General features: G+C 28.3%; 1 protein-coding gene across 1 annotated transcript; it reads right to left on the bottom strand.

Moving 5' to 3' along the window:
- Window positions 1–7,258: 7,258 nt before the first annotated feature.
- Window positions 7,259–19,810, bottom strand: LOC100205481 (RING finger protein 11). The gene is made up of 3 exons (XM_065818574.1): window positions 19,621–19,810; window positions 19,383–19,543; window positions 7,259–7,507 (listed from the first exon to the last, which is right to left on the bottom strand). The coding sequence occupies exons 1-3, from the start codon at window positions 19,726–19,728 to the stop codon at window positions 7,333–7,335; spliced, it is 444 nt and encodes a 147-aa protein (XP_065674646.1). The 5' UTR covers window positions 19,729–19,810; the 3' UTR covers window positions 7,259–7,332.
- Between the last annotated feature and the right edge of the window lie 451 nt (window positions 19,811–20,261).

Here is a 20,261-nt window from a genome sequence, read left to right as displayed (position 1 = left end):
CACCAATTTGGTGTTATCATTTTTTACATTAAAATGCTGTTGTAATTATTTTATTGGCAAACGCTTTTGTTTTTTGAAACTTTTTCAGATTTCATGTATTTATTAGCAAGATTTAATAAAATGAAGATTTTAAAATTTACTTTTAACAAAATGGAGCATTAAGATGCCTAAATATCTCTTTATATAATTTAATATTGCATATTATAATATATAGTATTTTTATTATAATTTGTGTTATTTTACAATATATTAGTTACAATATAAATATAAAATTTTTCAATGTGTAATTTATTTTAAAAATGATAAGGCGTAAAAATAAATTTTTTTTATAATGAATTTGTAAATTATGTGTAAATAGATAACGTGGCAAGCAAAAAAATTTAATAACTTATATTACTTTTCTTCAATATTTTGAAGTGAGAAAGTAAATATCTTTCGAAAAAAACTTACACGTAAAGCAATAAATAAAACCTTCACCTTTTCAGTAAGATATCCAGTATCTAGTTTCAGATTGACCTTTTTTAAATTGTTTTTCAAAAACTCTGGTTTGGTCTTTGTATGGCCTACTATAATTATTATTTTCATTATAGTTTTTAAAAAAACAAATTTTCTTTTTTAAATCAATGCTGTATAAAACTTTTAATTAGTATAGCGGGTTAAAAAGCCACAACTCTGTACTTGTCATTGAGTTTATTAAGTTCATATGGTTGTTGAATCTCATTAAAACTTAGCTGTACGTTGTTATTGGTATCTAAAGTAACTTTATAGCAAATTTCAATAAAATTACTAAAATCGGTTACAAAGAGTGCTTTATGACGTGATTACAGATAGTAGTACCACACAGTCGGTTACAGACAGTAGTTATAGACAATGGGGAGTTCAATTGTAGCAATACTGTAACAGCTTTTGAAACATGTGGAATTTACACTAGATTGTAGAAGAATTACTAATGAGAATTTATCGACGACAGAATCACTGTCGAAATTTGCTCAGAATGCTAAAATCTTACCGCCTTAATTACTTCAAAGACTCTAAATATCGCTAACGTAGTTGTTTCTTGTGCGCTAAAAGATATATCTATTGTTAGTTGTTAGTACAAATATAAACTTGCAGCTGGAAAAAGCTGTTAAAGTGTACCCATTATCAATAACACTCCTCCATCTGTTAACACCCATAACCAATAAGAATGAGTTGAAAACATCTTGAACTTGAAAATAAATCAAAAACTTCCAGATTGTGCGCTTTTATGAATTATGAAAAAGAAAATATGATTGAAGACCCGCAATACTAGAAAACACTTGTTGAAAACAGGTCACACTACTTGGATAGATTTTACAATATCTCAAATTTCAATTTAAAACAGGAGAAAACGTTTTTGAAAAAGATATTTTACTCTAATGTACCTTTATTGTACCAACCTATAAATGCTTGCAAATGAAGTGCGTTTCTTTAGGAAATTTTTAAATTCTGAAGTATGCAATAATATTGATGAAGGGCATAGATCTCTAAAGATTGTCATGAATGTTTTTTACTCATCGTACTAAATATTTAATTAAGAAACCAAAGTAGCCTAAGTTTCACTGATAATACTAGGCATATTTTAAAATGTAGGGAATACATAATATTGAGAGACGCAAGTATTATTATTTTCAAGTTTATTATTTTTATTGTAGGCAAGTTTATTATTTTTATTGTAGGGAATACATAATATTGAGAGACGCAAGTACTATTATTTTCAGCATGTTAAAATTAGGTTAGCATTTAAAATAAAAATATTTTTTTAATATTATTTAGGTACCCAAAGAGGTGGTGCTCTAATCCGTGGTGCTCTGTGATAAGTCCTTACAGTCTTATCACAGAGCACCACGGATAAGCATTTAGTTGGAAGATTACAGCTCCTTCCTAACCGATGTCGCAAAACTTGCCTAGAGGTGGGGTTTGAACCACAGATCCTTTGTTTCTGAGGCAAGTGCGCTACCATTACGCCACACCTGCTAATTTAGTTGCTAAATACTATTTAGGGAGGTAACTTGATATATTCTACAAATACAAAAATAGACATGTTTTGCTTCGATTGAAACTACATGCAGAGAACGTTTATGCCGAGTTGATTTCTCTTGGATAGAAGTTTTAATTCTTTCCACGTGAAAGAATCTTTATGATTATATTGCAATACTGTCACTTTTTGGAAATCTTTAATATATAGAATGTTATTTAAAAGAAAGTTACTAAAAACTGCTAAAAATTGTATTTTCCTAAGAATTAAAGTTTATTTATCTAGTAACTCAAATTTGCGTTTTTCTGTTCCGAGCGTGGTTCCCTTTCAAACTCAATTCATTCTTTGATAACATCATTTATGTATGCTATTATTTGTTTACAAAACATTTATATAGATTGGAATTAAATGACAATAAATAGGAGAGTGCTAATTTTATTATTATAAAAATAATAGAAAAAACATACAGGTTTTTTCGTGCTTGATCTTTTGGAAATGCCAATATTGAAGTGGTGAATACTAAGGCTAGTTGACAGGGGTAAGTTGACGAATTCTGTTTAATATCAGAGCCTTTCATTAGAAAATGCCAGAAATTATATGAAACTTTTCTGGTTGACCATTTCATATTTGGTAGTACTACTAATTTTTTTTTTTTTTTTTTTACCATTAGTTTCTTTGTGAAGTAAAAAGAAAACAATGTTCCAAATAGACGTTTTTGTTCAAAAAATACTTAAATTGCAATAGCTTGCATACGCATGCGCAAATCCCTTCATACTACTATTGTACTACGCATGGCAAATCCCTTCATACTACTATATGAAGGGATTTGCGCATGTGCATAGAAGCTATTGCGATTTATGTATTTTTTGAAAAAAGCGTTTATTTGGAACATTGTTTTCTTTTTACTTCACAAAGAAACTAATAGTAAAAAAAAAAAAAAAATTATTAAGTTTCCAGTCACAAATAACGTTAAACCGGGTCAAACCGCACACCATATCATTTTGTACACTGATCGAAATTATCAAATAAGAACAAAACGGATATGGCTATGAAAAAAATAAAAATAGATTCAAATACAGAACCATCTCCTCTATTCAAGTTGATAAATTTATATGCCGATTCAACTCCATTTTTTTCTTATTTTTTATACAACTTTAACAAAGAGTCAAAATTTTTTATATATTTTGTATCGTTGCGAACAAAATAGCGCTTGAACCAAAACTGATATAAAAATAATTTTAGCACTATCTTGTTGGAAATTTAATTTTAATTCTGATAGTATAACTTTTATACAGCTAGAACAAAATGTTAAATAAAAAATAAAAAAAACTCTTTTCTCTGATAAAACCGCACACTCGATTAATTACTTTGTTAGTTTTTCGCAAGAAACTAAACGCCTATCTTTATCTAATTAACTTAATTTTGGTTTAATTAAAAATGAACTATAATGTTATTTGTAAACATAATTACATATATATGTATATATATATATATATATATATATATATTATTTCTCAATATAATCGTCACTCGCTCAATTCAAAATAACTCACTCACAAAGACGATATACTAGCCACATTAACCGATATGAAGAAAATAAAACATCACTCACAAGAAAACCTGTATTGAAACATGTAAACACTGTAAACAAAACAACACTCACAATCACAAGAAAACCTATATTCAAACATGGCGTTCCAGTCTCAACGCTCAAAGATCGCAAAAATAACAACAATAAAGGCTTCCATGGCTCAGGTACAACAACGGTACTCTTAAATAAAGAAGAAGATTTATGGTGCATGCGTTCCAGTTACTTGGTGACTGGGGTTATGGTTTACCCCAAATGAAATCCTAGAATTTTTTTGTGGCTACCTTAAACGCAAAGATCAATTTCACTTGTTCAAAAATGACAAGCCTAGTAAAGACTGGTTTTATGTCTTTATGAAGAGATGGTCCAAAGAAATTTCAACAAGAAAAGCGAATAACTTAAATCTAAAAGAGCTGCTTCTTCTACGCCAGAAATTATTGATTGTTATTTTGAATGCCTCACCAAGCAATATCAACAGACTGGTATAACTTCTGGGCTGCATATTTGGAATTATGATGAAACAGGTTTTTCGGGCGATCAGGCTAATGCAACCGTAGCGTGTCGAAAAGGGACAAGACGTGCATTTAAACTTAATGGCAACAATGAAGAAATTCATTATACTGTAAACAATTGCTGCAGCGTTGATAGACATTTTGCATCACCATTTGTGATATACAAAGCCAAAAGAAACTTTCGTCCTGACTGGGCCAGAGGTGGTCCAGTTGGCATCAAATATTCAATTTCAAAATCAGGTTGGATGGAGCACGAAACGATTATTGAATGGCTGAAAGAAACATTTATAGCCGAAACTGAGCAAATTGGTGGTATTCATATTTTAGTATTAGATGGGCATACAGATCACGTAACTTTGGAAGCGAAATTGCTGTGCAAAAAACACAATATAATCTTGATTTGTCTACCAGAGCATTCTTCACATATTCTACAACCATTGGATAGAGGTGTCTATTGTCATGTCAAACAAGCATGGAAAGAAATTCTTACAAAGACTCAAAATGTAAGAATTTAGAGAAAGAAAATTTTCCACCGTTGCTCAAACTGCTGTAAGAGAGTGGCATGTTTTACACTCTTGCATGTAATTGCTGGTTTCCAGTACACTGGCTTAATTCTACTTAATAAAAACAACATAAATCATAAGGCATTAGCAATCACACAAACATTTAATCCACATTTATCAATTTTAGCAGCCTCCGCAGCACCTACATTATCTTGCTCAGACACAGCTTCAAGTTTTGATAGGTATCAAGCATGTGTTGAGCATTGCAAAAACAGTACTGAGATAGAGTTGAAGTAGTTTTTTCAAGCCAGAAACCAATCGCATGTTAAGAAAGCAGTGCAAAACTTGGCGGAAAATGTATTACCGAAGAAAATGTGATCAAGTTCCTCAAACAAAAAGATGAAGAAAAAGCAACAAAGGAAGCAGCAAAACTTCCTAAACTTAACGCAAAGCGTAGACTCTCTATGCCAACTACTCAAATGCTTGAGCATAACAATACTGAGCAGCCTCAGCAAAACAATAATGAAGAACAAGTACGTGCAGCCAAACGATAAAAGTTGCAAAATTAAAAAGTTTAGAGTACAGTTACACACAGAAAAGTTGCAATGCGAGAATTCGATGTGTCGGGAACGGTTGTGCAAAGAAACATGTTTGCTATAGAAATATCTAGTTAGAACTAAATTTTTTTGTTGCAAAAAATGTAAAAACTTAAATATAGCTTTTTAAATAGTTTTAAAAAGTTGTTTTTAAAAATAATAATAAAAAAAAGTAAAAATTTTAAAAATTCAATATTTTCTCAACAATATTTTAAAACCGCACAATTTTTTTTTCTTCACATTTAATATTTTCGATAATTTTTTTAACATATAAATATTCGTATTATATTATGTAGTTATTTATTACCTATCTAATAATAAAAAAAAATGTTATTAAGTAAAAATGTTATTTAATTATTATTGATAATTGTGTGCGGTTTGACCCGGTTTTATTCTGTATTCTTTTATTAATGTTTTTTGTTAATAGTTGCCGTTTTTTAGTATTTGTAGGTTGTTTATTGCAATATACCGGATTAAGACTTTTTAGGGGCTATTTTGAAAGCAAAATAGAGGTATTTTTATGTGCCGCGTCTTAGGTGTCATAAGAAAAAAATGTTCTCTTTATATTTTTGGAACCCACAAAATTGTGGGACCCAGTCCTTAAGCGTAGCACTGGTTTATTGAGAAAAAGGCATTATGGGTAAGTTGGCAATTATTTACCAGCAAGTGAAATTTCTCTCGGCAAGTATTAATAACTATGAAAAGAAAAGAAAATTTTTATAAAAGTTTTTTTTTTTATCTATAAAAATATTTAAAAAATTTTTTATCAATCAGGTCTTTTTAACTGGAAAAAATCAAAGCTACCGTTTTGGTTTATTGTTCAAAACATTGTTTGCTACCAACTCAAAGGAATAATGAACTTTTTGTTTAACATTAATGCCAAAATTGTTAGAAAACAAACTTCAATAAACTTTGCATTCATTAATACATAAATAATTATTCTTACATTTTGTGACAACTTACCCGAGGTTACTTACAACGAGGTTAGTTGGTGCACCTTTTTTTTTGGAGGCCCCGGTTGAGTTTAAAATTTTTTTTTATTAAACTCAATGCAACTTGAACATGTTACCCAAATTAATTATTAAGATTACATTTTAATATTTACAAAAAATGTGAATCTTTATCCTCTCCCTACCACTCTCAACCTTTTTATATTTCCCCAAAGAAACTCACAAAAAGGTTCCGGTAATTTACAATAAAAAGTTAAATAACTTATATTTAACAAAAATCACTATATATTTACAATAAGATATACATTGCATAATAAATTACTCAAACACAAATAGTCTCAATTCATAAACTTCTACCTGGCTTCTTCTACCTGGTTTTACAAATAATCAAAATCTTTACAAACTACAAAAACATTTTTTAGTGATAACAAAGAATGTAAAGATGCATATAAAATGTGTGAATGAAAAGTAAATGATGTGTCAAGTGATATTTTTATAAGAATATGTAAAAATAATGAAATGTATGTAATAAGAAAAGCAAACATATGTTACTCTAAGAATAAAAGAAAATTTAAATTAAAAAGTATAAAAATAATCAAATTAAAAAATAAATATAAATACAAATCCACGTTGAAGTTTTATATATATATATATATATATATATATATATATATATATATATATATATATATTTATATATATATTTATTTATATATACATACATTTATATGCATATATATACATACATATAACTAAAAAGATTTTAAAGAATAAAAAAGGAAGAAATCTGATGCCTCAACACACACATACACAGATAGATAGATATATATATATATATATATATAATATATATATATATATATATATATATATATATATATATATATATATATAAATGCATCCTTAAAATCTTTCAAATTCACAATTTTAAAAATTATTACACCCTACTATATACAAATACTTATTTATACTGTATACATAAATACACGCACACATGCAGATATATATATATATATATATATATATATATATATATATATATATATATATATATATATATATATATATATATATATATATATATATATATATGTATATATATATATATATATATATATATATATATATATATATATATATATATATATATATATATATATATATATATATATATATATATATATATATTACTCGGATGTAAAGAAAGTTGATAAAAGAGCAGCATCAACAGGTTCCATGCAAGATGGGCAAGTAAATGATCGAAGTAACCAATTATCTATACACTGTTTATGATAAGTGTGTAAACAAGGAAGAAATCGCATTGGATCTCCAATATCAAAATCACACATGCAAATAACACACCTATATATCAAATTAAAAATATTATCACAGATATTTGACTTGAATAACTTATATTGATTATTTTTGTTTGTGAATAAATTTACTAGGTAAAATGTTCATATCTATTTAAAGTAAGCAAAAAAAAATTAACAAAACACATAATTGAAAGTTTTGTTAAGTATAAAAGTTATAACCATAAAATTATAACAGGGGTCGAATAGGTGCCGGATATTGTCGCCCCCAGCCCTTCTTTAAAACTTATTTGAGCCAACCAACTTTTATTATTATTTATTTTTTTCCAACTTTTATTTTCTGACAAAATGAACACTGGTTGGTTGCCCCTAATGAATAACAGTGGTTTGTACTTAATCTAATAAAATAAATTTCAATATAATAAACTATTTATATTTCTTTACTAATTGGTTATTATTACAACAAAATTAAAGATAAAGTTAAATCAAATAAAAATATTTAAAAAAAGGCTGTTAAAATGATAACCCAACTAAATGGACTTCTAGTTTATTAGTAGTAAATCTAATAAATACATACAAATAATAAACAGCACTAATAAATATATAAATTATATAAAACTGTAGTAGTGGTGTAGTGGTAGAGCACTTGTCTCATATGCAAGAAGTTCCAAGCTGAATCCCCACCACATCCTTGGTGGTACCGTGCTGAACTTATTTAGCTCAACTTTTCCACACAGGAGTTTTGTTTATCAAGGCTCATGTTTCGGAGTTATAGAGTTAAGAGAGGGTTGCAACCATAACTAAAGTAGCTTCCTTGACTATAGTGACCTTCTCAGCCTTGGGAATGTGAATTAAAATGAAAAAATATATATTAACTGAAACTAAACATATAGCGTATATAGATCAGCAAATGCTAACTAGTTTTGCTTACCTTTATAGCATACAGCTTTTTCAAAAAAAGCAGAAAAAATGAAGAATGATAAAAGAAAAGATAGCTGCTCCATCCCAAACCCTCAGTCAATGTAGCAGCACTCATTTGTGGCATCAGGCTATATATTAGTTGAGGTATGTACTGAAGCCCCAGATAGCAGGCTATTTCAGTGTGACATCACAGTGCTTATTTGATGGTCATAATATTTGATGCTCTTTTAACTAGAAAAACCAACCATAAGCAATTACTTAAAATTTTCCAGAAAAGTTAAATATTATCATGGAAAAGTTCATTCAAGTATTTAATTTATTTTAAAAACTCCACATAGCAGGACAATTACAACTTTTAATTTTAAACACTTCTGAATGAGTTGGACTTGTTTGAGTATGTTAAATTGAATAAATCAATTTAAATGCTAAATGTGTCAGTGACTCTGCCCACAACTTTTAAAGCCCACTACTTTTGCCTTTCTCAATCTCTAACTCAAATAGTCAACTTTCCAACTCGCTTTTCAGACATCCCAAACCATTTACCTTCTCTACTCAACTTATATCTTGCTTCTGATCCTAGTCAGTGCTCAGTTTCTCCACATTCACTATTAGATGCTTCTGATCATGATATGATCTCACTAAAACTATTATCTCATTCTTCTTCATCATCAGAACCCCCCTATTATCATACCTCTTACAACTACCTTAAACTGGGACTTTTTCTGTATTTTTCATTGTGATGGCCCTAGGGTAGAAATCTTTCATCTTTCTGCTAACAAGTGTGCTTCTTATGTAACTTCTTGGATTCAGTCTGGCATAGAACCTTATATTCTCTCTTGAGGATTCAAAGTCAAGACTCGCTCTTCTCCATGGTTTTCCTCTCATTGTGCTGCTGCAATTTCCAATTGTAACCGTTACTTCCATATCTATCATCAATTATTAACATAACTATGCAGAAAATAGATGCCTGTTTCCCATTGCAAGAAAAAATTGTAAAAAGGTTTTGTTTAACGCCAAAGCCCACTACTCTCAGGTCACAAAATCCCTATATTTGACTCAAAAATTAGGCTACAGAGTCTTATGGAAAATCTTTAACAGTGTCTATAATAAGGCAAAATCTTTTAATCCTCCTCTTTTGCATGGTTCAGATTTTTTTACCTCACCTAAACACAAAGCTTAATTGTTTGCTAAAAACTTTTCATCAATCACATCTCTTAGTTCCACTAATCACATCCTACCTGATATAGCCGACAAATAGGTTGATCAATTGTTTGAGATTTATATCACTCCAGCTTCTGTATCTAAAGTAATTTCCTGCTAAGACTCTTCTACAGCTTGTGGTCTGTACAACATACCTGTTATGCTTTTGCATAAGTGTACTCTGTTGCCTATAGTTTCAAAACTATTTCAAAAATTCTGGAGAGCAATCTGACTTACTAGCAAACACTTAATCTCTCATCTTGAATCTGATAACTTACTTTCTGATCATTAATGTGGATTTCAATCTGCTCATTCTAGTGCTGATTTGTTAACAGTAATAACTAATTTTATCATGCATTAGATAGAGGTGGAAAGGCTAAGGCTATTGCTCTCGACATTTCTAAAGTTTTTGATAAAGTTTAATATGCTGGTCTTCTCCATAAGCTCTCCTCTTACAATGTATCAGGTAACATCTTTACGATTATTGAATCCGCCCTTACCAATCGTAGTATAGAAGTTGTCCTCGATGGACGACACTCTTCTTCATTTCCTGTAACTTCAGGGTTTCCTCACGGGGTGATCCTTGTCCCTATATTTTTTTAATTTACATTAATGATCTCCCAGAAATTCTCACATCTAAGGTGGCATTGTTTGCTAATGATTCTACTATTTATTCTTGTCTTGTTAAGAACCCAACACTTTCTGATTGCTTGGAGGGGGCATTTGAGCTTGAAAAGAATCTCACTTCGGCTACAGCATGGGGCTCCCAGTGGTTGGTGAACTTTAACTCAGATAAAACTCAATAATATACTCTGAGTCAACTACCCTTTGTTTTCTAGGATTCTCTCTTACTTCCGATTTATCTTGGAAACCATATATCAAATCCATTGCAAAATTAGCATCTGCCAAGACTGCATCTCTTTATAATGCTTGCCACTTTCCTACTCCAGATTCTATTCTTTATCTCTATAAATCTCAAATTTGTTCCTGTATGGAATACTGTTGCCATATCTAAAGCAGATCTTTGAACAATAATCTGCTCCAGATATGGTCCTTTTCTCTATTAGGCAAGGTGCAAAAAACATAGTTGGACTTGCTCTTGCAGTCAACCATTGTCACATTGTTGTAATGTTACTTTTCTATAAATACTATAATTGGCGGTGCTTTAGAGAGCTATCATCTCTTTAGCCATCTACTAAAATTCATTCTCGTGTTACTCATCATTCAATTAAGTCTCATCCTTTTACTGCGAATGTTCCTAAGTGCTCCAAAAATTCTTATTTGTCTAGTTTTTTTCTTGAACATCAGTTCACTGGAATTTGCTCCCTTTGTCTTGTTTTCCTGATTCATATTATTTGCAAACTTTTAAGTGGTCTATTAATTGTTATTTGCTTTATAACTTCATCCAGTTTCTCTTCCAGTAACTTCCAACTCTAATAGTGGTTGCTTGCAGCCTTGTTGGAAATAAAAATGTTTAAAATATATACATATACATCATATATATATATACATATATACATATATATATATATATATATATATATATATATATATATATATATATATATATATATATATATATAAATATCAACTCAATGAATGGATTAGTTATTAATAACAAACCATAGATCGCCGCAACATCCCCCTCTCAATGAGAGTTTGTCGTGTTGGTTTGACAAGGTTCTAACTCAAATTTCTTTTATTAGGAGAATTTTAAAAAAATCTTTTAATTTTTTAAAAATGTTTAATTAAAATTATTTATATTATTATTTTTTTACTTATTTATGTATTCTTTTTTTGATTGATGTATAAAAATGCATAAATAAATAAAAATATAAATATTTTTATTTAGACATTAAAAAAAAGAAAAAAAGATTTATTAGCCATTCTCCTAATATTAAAAAAATCAGTTAGAACCTTGTCAAACCAATGCGACAAGTATCTAGAAAGATGAGTACTCTTTTTACTATTTTTGCTTATGCATACCTTTGTTAAACTGTCAAAATGGCAGATAAATTTCCTGCAATTATTAAATTTGGTTATTGTAAAAAATGAATGGTTTTGTTTATTCTGAAACTAAGCACTGACTAGGATCGAAAACTAGAATGTGAAGAAACTGAGCACTTACTAGGATCAGAAACAAGACATAAATCGAGTAGAAAAGGTAAATGATTCAGATTGTTTGGAGAGCAAATTGGAAAGTTAACTATTTGTGTTAGAGAGTGAGAAAGGCAAAAATTGTGAGCCTTAACACCTGCAGAGTCACTGACACTAGAATCAAGTCATTCAGTGGGATGATCAATAAATTCACCAACAACAACAATATTGCCTGAAGGGTAAAGAGAGGGGTTGGTTAATTTGATCAGAAATAACATCAAAAAGAGTGCATTCTTGAGACGAAGGAGAATGATATAGAAAATAGTAAAAGGTGATAGAGTGAAGTGGAGCTAAACGAAAGCACATAAAAGAATAGTCTGTGGATTCAAACCTAGTTTCCAAACAAAAGGGTGAATTCTTACAAATGTAAATCCATAGGCCAAGCATGTGATTATTGGAATCATTACGAATTAAAGAAAGATAGCCATCAACACAGTCTAATTTGAGTTCAGCTGTCTCATCACAAGATGAGACAGCTGGACTAAAATTTGTCTCACAAAGAGCATGTAGGTCTGGTGAACTTTGCAAGAGATAAGACTGAACAGAAGAAAATTTACTTCAAAGACCACAAATATTAGTGATTGATAGATTAGAGAACTTGGTCATAACAATGGTATTTTGTATTTTATAGTTTTTGATACTTTAGTTATTTTTTAAATTGACTAAAATATTTTTTAAATTGACTAGAACTTGATTCAAAGCACAGATAGTACTCAGTACATTATCTAACAGTCCAAGCAACTGCCTCATTTCTATTAATAAACCCTAAGCCTTAACAAAGGTTCCAAATGTAGCCTAGTACAAAAATAATACACCAAAAGTACGAACAGGGACACCATCCACTCGCAACATGGCACTTTTAGTACTCTAATATTTTACAGCTGTCAATAGAATCCGTATCTCTGAAAGCTACAACAGAGTTCTGAAAACCTGACTACTAGTTGGTCTCAGAACCATAAAACTGAGTTCTGGAGCTGTACCCTCATTAAGAGGTAATAGAATGAGTTGTCTAGTCATAAAAACAGAGACACAAGCAAAACCCATGCAATCAATTAAGAAGATTCAGCATTTAACATTCTAAACGGAAACATATATTATAAATACATCTATGCCAGCCTAATAAGTAAAGAAGGGGTGTGAAGCTGTTCAACAGAAAGATCCTGTTTACCCCTTACATGTGTGAGCATGAGTTTTATTTTTTTGGACTTCTTAGAACCTAAGTCTTGATCTTTCAAAGTCTTCGTCTTGGTCTTGAGTTGATTTTTTGATGTCTTGGTCTCGGTCTTGAAGCATTCAGTCTTGATCTTGGTCTTGAGCCCAAATGTCTTCGTCTTGGTCTTTACTGTCTTGACTACATCTCTGATATATATATATATATATATATATATATATATATATATATATATATATATATATATATATATATATATATATATATATATATATATATATATATATATATATATATATATATATATATATATATATATATATATATATACTTTATTCAACAGCTAAATTTAATTAGATTGAAAACTACATTTACATTACTGTTTACACTTGGATCAATGTTATGTGCTTGAATCTACAATATGCAACTTTTGTGTATTTTTGTGTATTTAACCTAAGTTTGTTATTTTTAACTTTTAACTTTCAAATAAATTTATAAAATACATTAAAGTACATTTATAAAGAAGTAAACTACTTGAGTTCTCATTAAAAGTTTATAAATTTAAAGACCTTTGCAATTTAACTTTGCATTGCATTTAACTTTTGTATTGCATTTAACTTTGCAACATGTTGATTGCTTCAATGTCCATTTAAGGTCTACCATTACTTTTTTTTTAAAAGAAGCATATAAATCCTATAATGTGAAAAATTTTAAAAAGTTAACATTGCTTTGCTGTGAAGGTCAAAACAAAACACTAAAATGAAAAAATTAATTATTAATGACAAGTTCAGTAATTAATGACATATTTATTTAACAAAAGATTTAGGATAAGGCTTTAATTTTATGTCAATACTATAATATACAATGACTAGTTATAACACTTGATAATTTATAAAGGAATAATCAGTAATTTTCAATTTTTTAGGATTAGTGATGTTATGTGGTTTTTAGTTAGTAAAAGTATAACCATATGGTTTAAACTTTTTTTACATAAAATGTAACTCTATCAATTTAGTTTACTAGACCATTATTTACATGTAATTTTAATACCATTTTTAACAATTGAATGCTAGTTGTCATACTTCATTTTCTTGTAGATTTTTCAAATTTTGTAGATTTTGTCATTTCATACTATAATAACCATCTAAACAGTAGCAACATGGCTACATAGCAACAATAGCAACATGGAGGAGTCTTAAAGAGACAATTTTTGTTAGGTATCTTTAACAATGATAACACTGGATAATATTTATATGTTTTTTTGATTTGTACTGACCCCCAGCCGACTCCTTATGTACCATTTTTCCTACTTAAAATGTATTTATGAACTTATATCTGTTTATTATTTTTCATGTTCATTATTTAAAGATTTTAACTGAAGACTTATCATTTAATTTAGAGCAATTATATTATTTGCAAAAATTTTATTGCTTCATTGTATTAAGTAACCTTAAACTCAATTCTTTTTTATTTCTTCATCAATTGAACAATTTACATTTAATTTCTTAACACTGCTTATCTTTTGATATATCACCATTACAATATATGATTACTTAAATGTTTTGGCTTCTCATGTGTTGACCTTCTACTCTTATTTTTTTAGATTACCATTATTAATTTTTTTGTATTTATTTTATGCTGATTATTAACTTTTTTGTATTTATTTTATCTTGATTGTTAATTTTAAAATTTTCTCTATTTTCGGGTCAGAAATAGGGTCATCATTTGAAATTACCAAATAATAATCATTATTTTGAGTGCCTTAAAATACATATTAACATATATTAAAACACTGTTTACAGGGCCATAGGGAGGGGAGGAGCACAGGAAACCACATGCTCCCCCCTGCCTTGTCCTATTTGCACCTTTCAAATGTTGTAATAGAATATTTACTTAAATAACAAAAATCAGAGTTGGTTAATAAAAATTAAAAAATTGGAATATTTATTTAATTTAATAGTTATTTTAGTAAATATATAGTAAATACAACACAGGGAGGACAAATGGGTCACCGCTTTCTTAAAAAATAAGTTTACTTAATAACCTATTTAAACGTTTAAAAACATTTAGCTTGGGTGCTATTGGTTGTTTTTTTCCACGCTACGGCACTTAGTAAATAAACAATTATAATAAAATAAATAAACATGATGTGAGCTAAAACATTGTTTTTATACTTGATTTAATTTCCTAATATATTTGTTGTTTCATTTCAAAATTATAGTTTTTCTATTTGAAATACAGTTTATTGGGTTGACTTATTAATTTGTTAATTGATTAGCTGATAGTAGTAAGCGACCGGGGCTATGGCCGGGGCTAGGTTTGATAACACATAGTCGCAATCGAGGCCAGGTTTATGACCAGGGCTGCATAAATATTGATAGTACCTATAAAAATGTTATTTTCAATTAAAATTTACAACATGAATTTTATTTAAAAATAATATTTTATAGGATTTATCAATTTTAATGCATTAATATTAATAGATCCTATAAAAGTATTGTTTTTAATTAAAACTCATATCATAAATTTTAATTAAAAATAACATTTTTATAGTATCTATTAATATTTATGCAGCCCTGGTCATAAACCTGGCCCTGGTCATTAACCTGGCCCCGGTTGCGACTATGTGTTATCAAACCTAGCCCCGGCCATAGCCCCGGTGGCTTACTAGCTGATAGATGAATTGATTTCTTATTTATTTTTGTGTGTTGGTTTTAAAAATTTATTATAAACTTTTTACATAAACTTTAAATACAATTATTTATAACATTTTGTAAAATAAAATACCTTTTATTAATTGTATTATTATTAGGGAAGTGTCAGGCTAGTTGCAACACTGCAGTTTAAAAAAATTTTTTATTTTTTTAACAAATATTTTAAAATTATATAATTATAATGATAACACGTAAAAAACAGGAAGTGATGAAAAAAAATTGTAAAAGTTATTTATAATTGCGTTTTTTTCGATATAAAAGTTTTTTTGTTTACAACTGTAAACTCAGCAAAACATCACTGAGCAAAAGACCAATTTAAACAAAATATCTAAAAAAACATTATTTAATACAAAACAAAAAATGGTAATTATATTATTTTATGTGTTAATTATTTAAAAATTATATTTTTAGAAATGTCACCCAAAGAGCAAAAGATTATAAAAGAAAACAATATATTTAGTCTGCTCTAGACTCCAAGTCATGTCTAGCATTTCGTTTTCAACTGGTGCGTATTGTTTTTCCGTAGATGACAAGAATCTGGACCCGGCAAGAGTGATTTTCCATCTGTCTATACAGCAATATGGGGAATCTGATTCACATTTACAATGTTTTTTGGCTCAGGTATGATGGTGATGATAATGATGATGACGATTATGATGATGATCATGATGATGATCATGATGATGATCATGATGATGATCATGATGATGATCATGATGATGATCATGATGATGATCATGATGATGATCATGATGATGATCATGATGATGATCATGATGATGATCATGATGATGATGATCATGATGATCATGTTGATCATAATGATGTTTATAAATCCATATATATGCAAAATCAAACATAAATTTTGAAAAAAAAAATGTACTTTAGGATGTATAAATGTTTATGCAGCCCCGGTCACAAACCCGGCCCCAGCTATATTTCATCAAACCCAGCACCGGTCAAATATCAACCCCATTGTTTACTAGTGTCAACTAAGAAAACATTATTGCACTGCTTCTGCTTCTTGCAAAACATAATTCAGAATAACTACAGCATCTCAATTCACTAAGACTAAAAAATGCTACATATCTTACTGGAACAGTCCAAAATGAACTCACTGACATTGTTGGTTATCATATGACTCAAGCTGATTTTCTTTTAGAAATAAAAAAGGCCAAATTTTATACTCTTCCGATAGATTAAGTATCTTTACACAACAAAAAAAAGGTGGTGATTTCAATTCGGTTTGTTGACTTAAAAAATAATATTTAAGAAGACGTTCTTGATGTTATTCCGGCTAACTGAATTACAGATCATGCTTTATATCATTTGACAAAGAAATGGCTCTTAGATCATGGATTAGAACTTGAAAATCTTCATGACCAAGGTTATGATGGAGCCAGCAACATGCAACATGGTTTGGCAAAGGCTATTTTGACAGGCAATAGCTTAGTATTCTATGGACATTGTCAAAGTCACTACCTAAATCTTGTTATATCCTATAGCTGTGCTATTCCTCAAACACATAACGTCTTAGACAAATTAAAGACTATAACATTATGCATTAACAATTTCCCAAAGAGAGAACAACTGCTAATTGAAATAATAAAAAAAAACTGGTGCTGCTCACAGAAAAAGTTTTCTGAATATCTGTATTACAAGATGGATAGAGAATATTGATGGCTATTATTAATTTTATGATACACTATGCTATATTGCTATTTTGTGTGAAGTTATTGCCAATAAATTGCATCTGAATGTATACACCAGTAAACAATTATACGATTGACATCATATCTGAGGGCCACAGCTATTTCTTTACAAGGCCGAAAACAAGATGTGGTTGGCGCATACAAAGGAGTACAAGAAGTTGTATTAGAATGAAAACACAGACGTGATGCTCAGCTTCAACAACTATCTAATTCCATCTTCACACATGCTGTAAGAACAGCAGATCATTTGGGCATTGATGTTGTAACATCTAGGCAGTTCAATGGCAAACATATCGTCAGAACACTCCAGCTGATACTCCAAATGAGGTTTGCAAGCGTAACATTCTGATTCCTTATTTGGATTACATTATATCGGACCTCCAATTAATGTTTAGTGGACAATCTTGTCAAGCTTCTCAATGTGACATAATTGAAAGTCTTAAAGATGTTCTCAAAATTTATAGTAACAATCTACTTCTGCCAGGATTGCTTGAGGAAGAAATTATTCGCTGGAAGAACCTTTGTGATAAAATGGAAGACCAAAAACCAAAAAATTTACAAGCTTCATTGTTGAAATGCAATAAACAAGCTCTTCCAAATGTACATAAACCCTGTTTTGATTTCTTTATTTTGTGATGATTTCTATGATAATATTTGATTTTAAAGCTATTGATGTTCAATTGATGGGAGTAATCAACTATTTGTGTGCTCAATTAAGAAACTCAAATCTTTATGCTACCATAGCCAAATGATGTGATGAACAATGTTACAAAATTTATAAATTGTTATAAAAGCCAAGTAACATAAGTTAAGATTGTACACTTTATAATCAATGCAGCTAATATTGACCTTTCAATACTGTGATTGTTTTATTTGGAGTAGGCAAAGACAATAATAGACTATTTAGTACAAACATTTTGTACCTTTAATTCTTCCTTAACCTCATATGGTAAAAAAAGCAATAGTTTTTGTAAAATAAATTCTAGCCAAGTTAAATAATTTATTGAAAAGTAAAAATTTTTAAAATGTTTTAGATTAAATTAAAAAAACATGAAAACTCAAAAAAAAATTTATTCTTTTTCATAAAATATTTTTGCTTTTTCAATTTCTTTTCAATTTTTCATTTTAATTGTCACAGAAAATTTGCAATTATAAAAATTGTCAACCATAAAATACAAAACTAAAGTTAATGTGATGTCCAAGTTTTCTTTTCATTCGTAATCTTTGGTTTCTTAACTTATGCTTACAAAGCATAAAAAAAATTAAACTTTTGTGACTGTTGAAAAGTCTTGTTTTTATAAAAAATAATTTACTGACTATTATCATTTATAATCAAATAAATTATTTTACCATTGATATTTCAATTAAATATTAAAACTCTGATACTCCTAAAACTTGCTTATAATCTTTCTCCTTGTCATATTTTCTATGTAAATCTTTTTTGGATAATTTAACTCTATGAACTATTATGTATAATATATCATATTGTCATATGATACTATATTATGAAAAAAAACATATATCATATGAAAAAAACATATATCATATGAAAAAAACATATATCATATGAAAAAAACATATATCATATGAAAAAACATATATCATATGAAAAAAACATATATCATATGAAAAAACATATATCATATGAAAAAAACATATATCATATGAAAAAAACATATATCATATGAAAAAAACATATATCATATGAAAAAAACATATATCATATGAAAAAACATATATCATATGAAAAAAACATATATCATATGAAAAAACATATATCATATGAAAAAAAACATATATCATATGAAAAAAAACATATATCATATGAAAAAAACATAAATCATATGAAAAAACTATTAATAATATAAAAAGGTTAATACTTAAAAAAAAAAAAATGAAGAAAAAAAAAACAATTTAAAAATTATGTCTTGATTCAAAACTGTATAAAATACTAGGAAAGTTTTGCCCAATTTAAGATATTTTTTAAATACTTTAAACTTAGTTTATTTAAAACTTTAAATACTTTGAATAAAATAATTAGAATCTTACTCCTTTCTTTTTTTTGTTCCATCAAATGATCCAGATGGTAAATGCTGAATAAGACTTAGTCGATGAGCAATCCTTAATGATTGTTCCTCTGTAAAACTGATGGAAGAAGATTGATTGGATGGTGTCAAGTTAAAAATCGTAGATGGTTCCTCCTCATAATTCTTAAATAAACAAATTTATTAAATTAACTTCAAACTTGAATTTATTTTTATTAAGAATTAAAGAAATCTATTAATACCTGAACATAAGGAGGTGGAAGCTCCTGATGTAACTCTGTACTTGATACATCGTTTTCTCTTAAGAGAGAAATTCTGTCAACAGTTCTACTTTTCAAACAATTTCCCATTAACACAACATAAAAGTTCTAGTTTTTTTGCTTGTTAGCAATATCTTTATAACAATATTAAAAAATTTAAACTTTGTTTATAAATTATATCTATTTTAGAAACTTTATATTAAAATCATTTCATTAAAAAAAAAATTGTATTTGGTTGTTATTACAATTAATAAAATCCTAGCAATTCTTTACATAGTAGTTAGTGGTCATTTCATTTAAAATTTTTTTGATTAATTAGGACACAATAACATTGGCCATTTCCAAAACAATAATAAATAAAACTTAATAAAATTTTATTTTAAGATTTTAAAATTTATTTATATTATTAATAATTTTTCTCTATCATCTACCTATTTTTGTTCAGCTGGATTTTTATTTCATTTTCAGGTCTAAAATTTCTTTATATGAAACTCTATTCAATTAGTCAATGAGCAATCCTTAATGATTGTTAAGTAATAAATTTACTTAAATTAAATAATATTTACACAAGTGAAAACCAAAACAATTTATTCTAAAAATTTCAAGATATGCTTGCAAGAGTT

Source organism: Hydra vulgaris, chromosome 14 (assembly GCF_038396675.1).
Source record: "Hydra vulgaris chromosome 14, alternate assembly HydraT2T_AEP".
NCBI lineage: Eukaryota > Metazoa > Cnidaria > Hydrozoa > Anthoathecata > Hydridae > Hydra > Hydra vulgaris.
The sequence above is the reverse complement of the archived record's forward strand: the minus strand, read 5'-3'. Positions and strand labels throughout refer to the sequence as shown.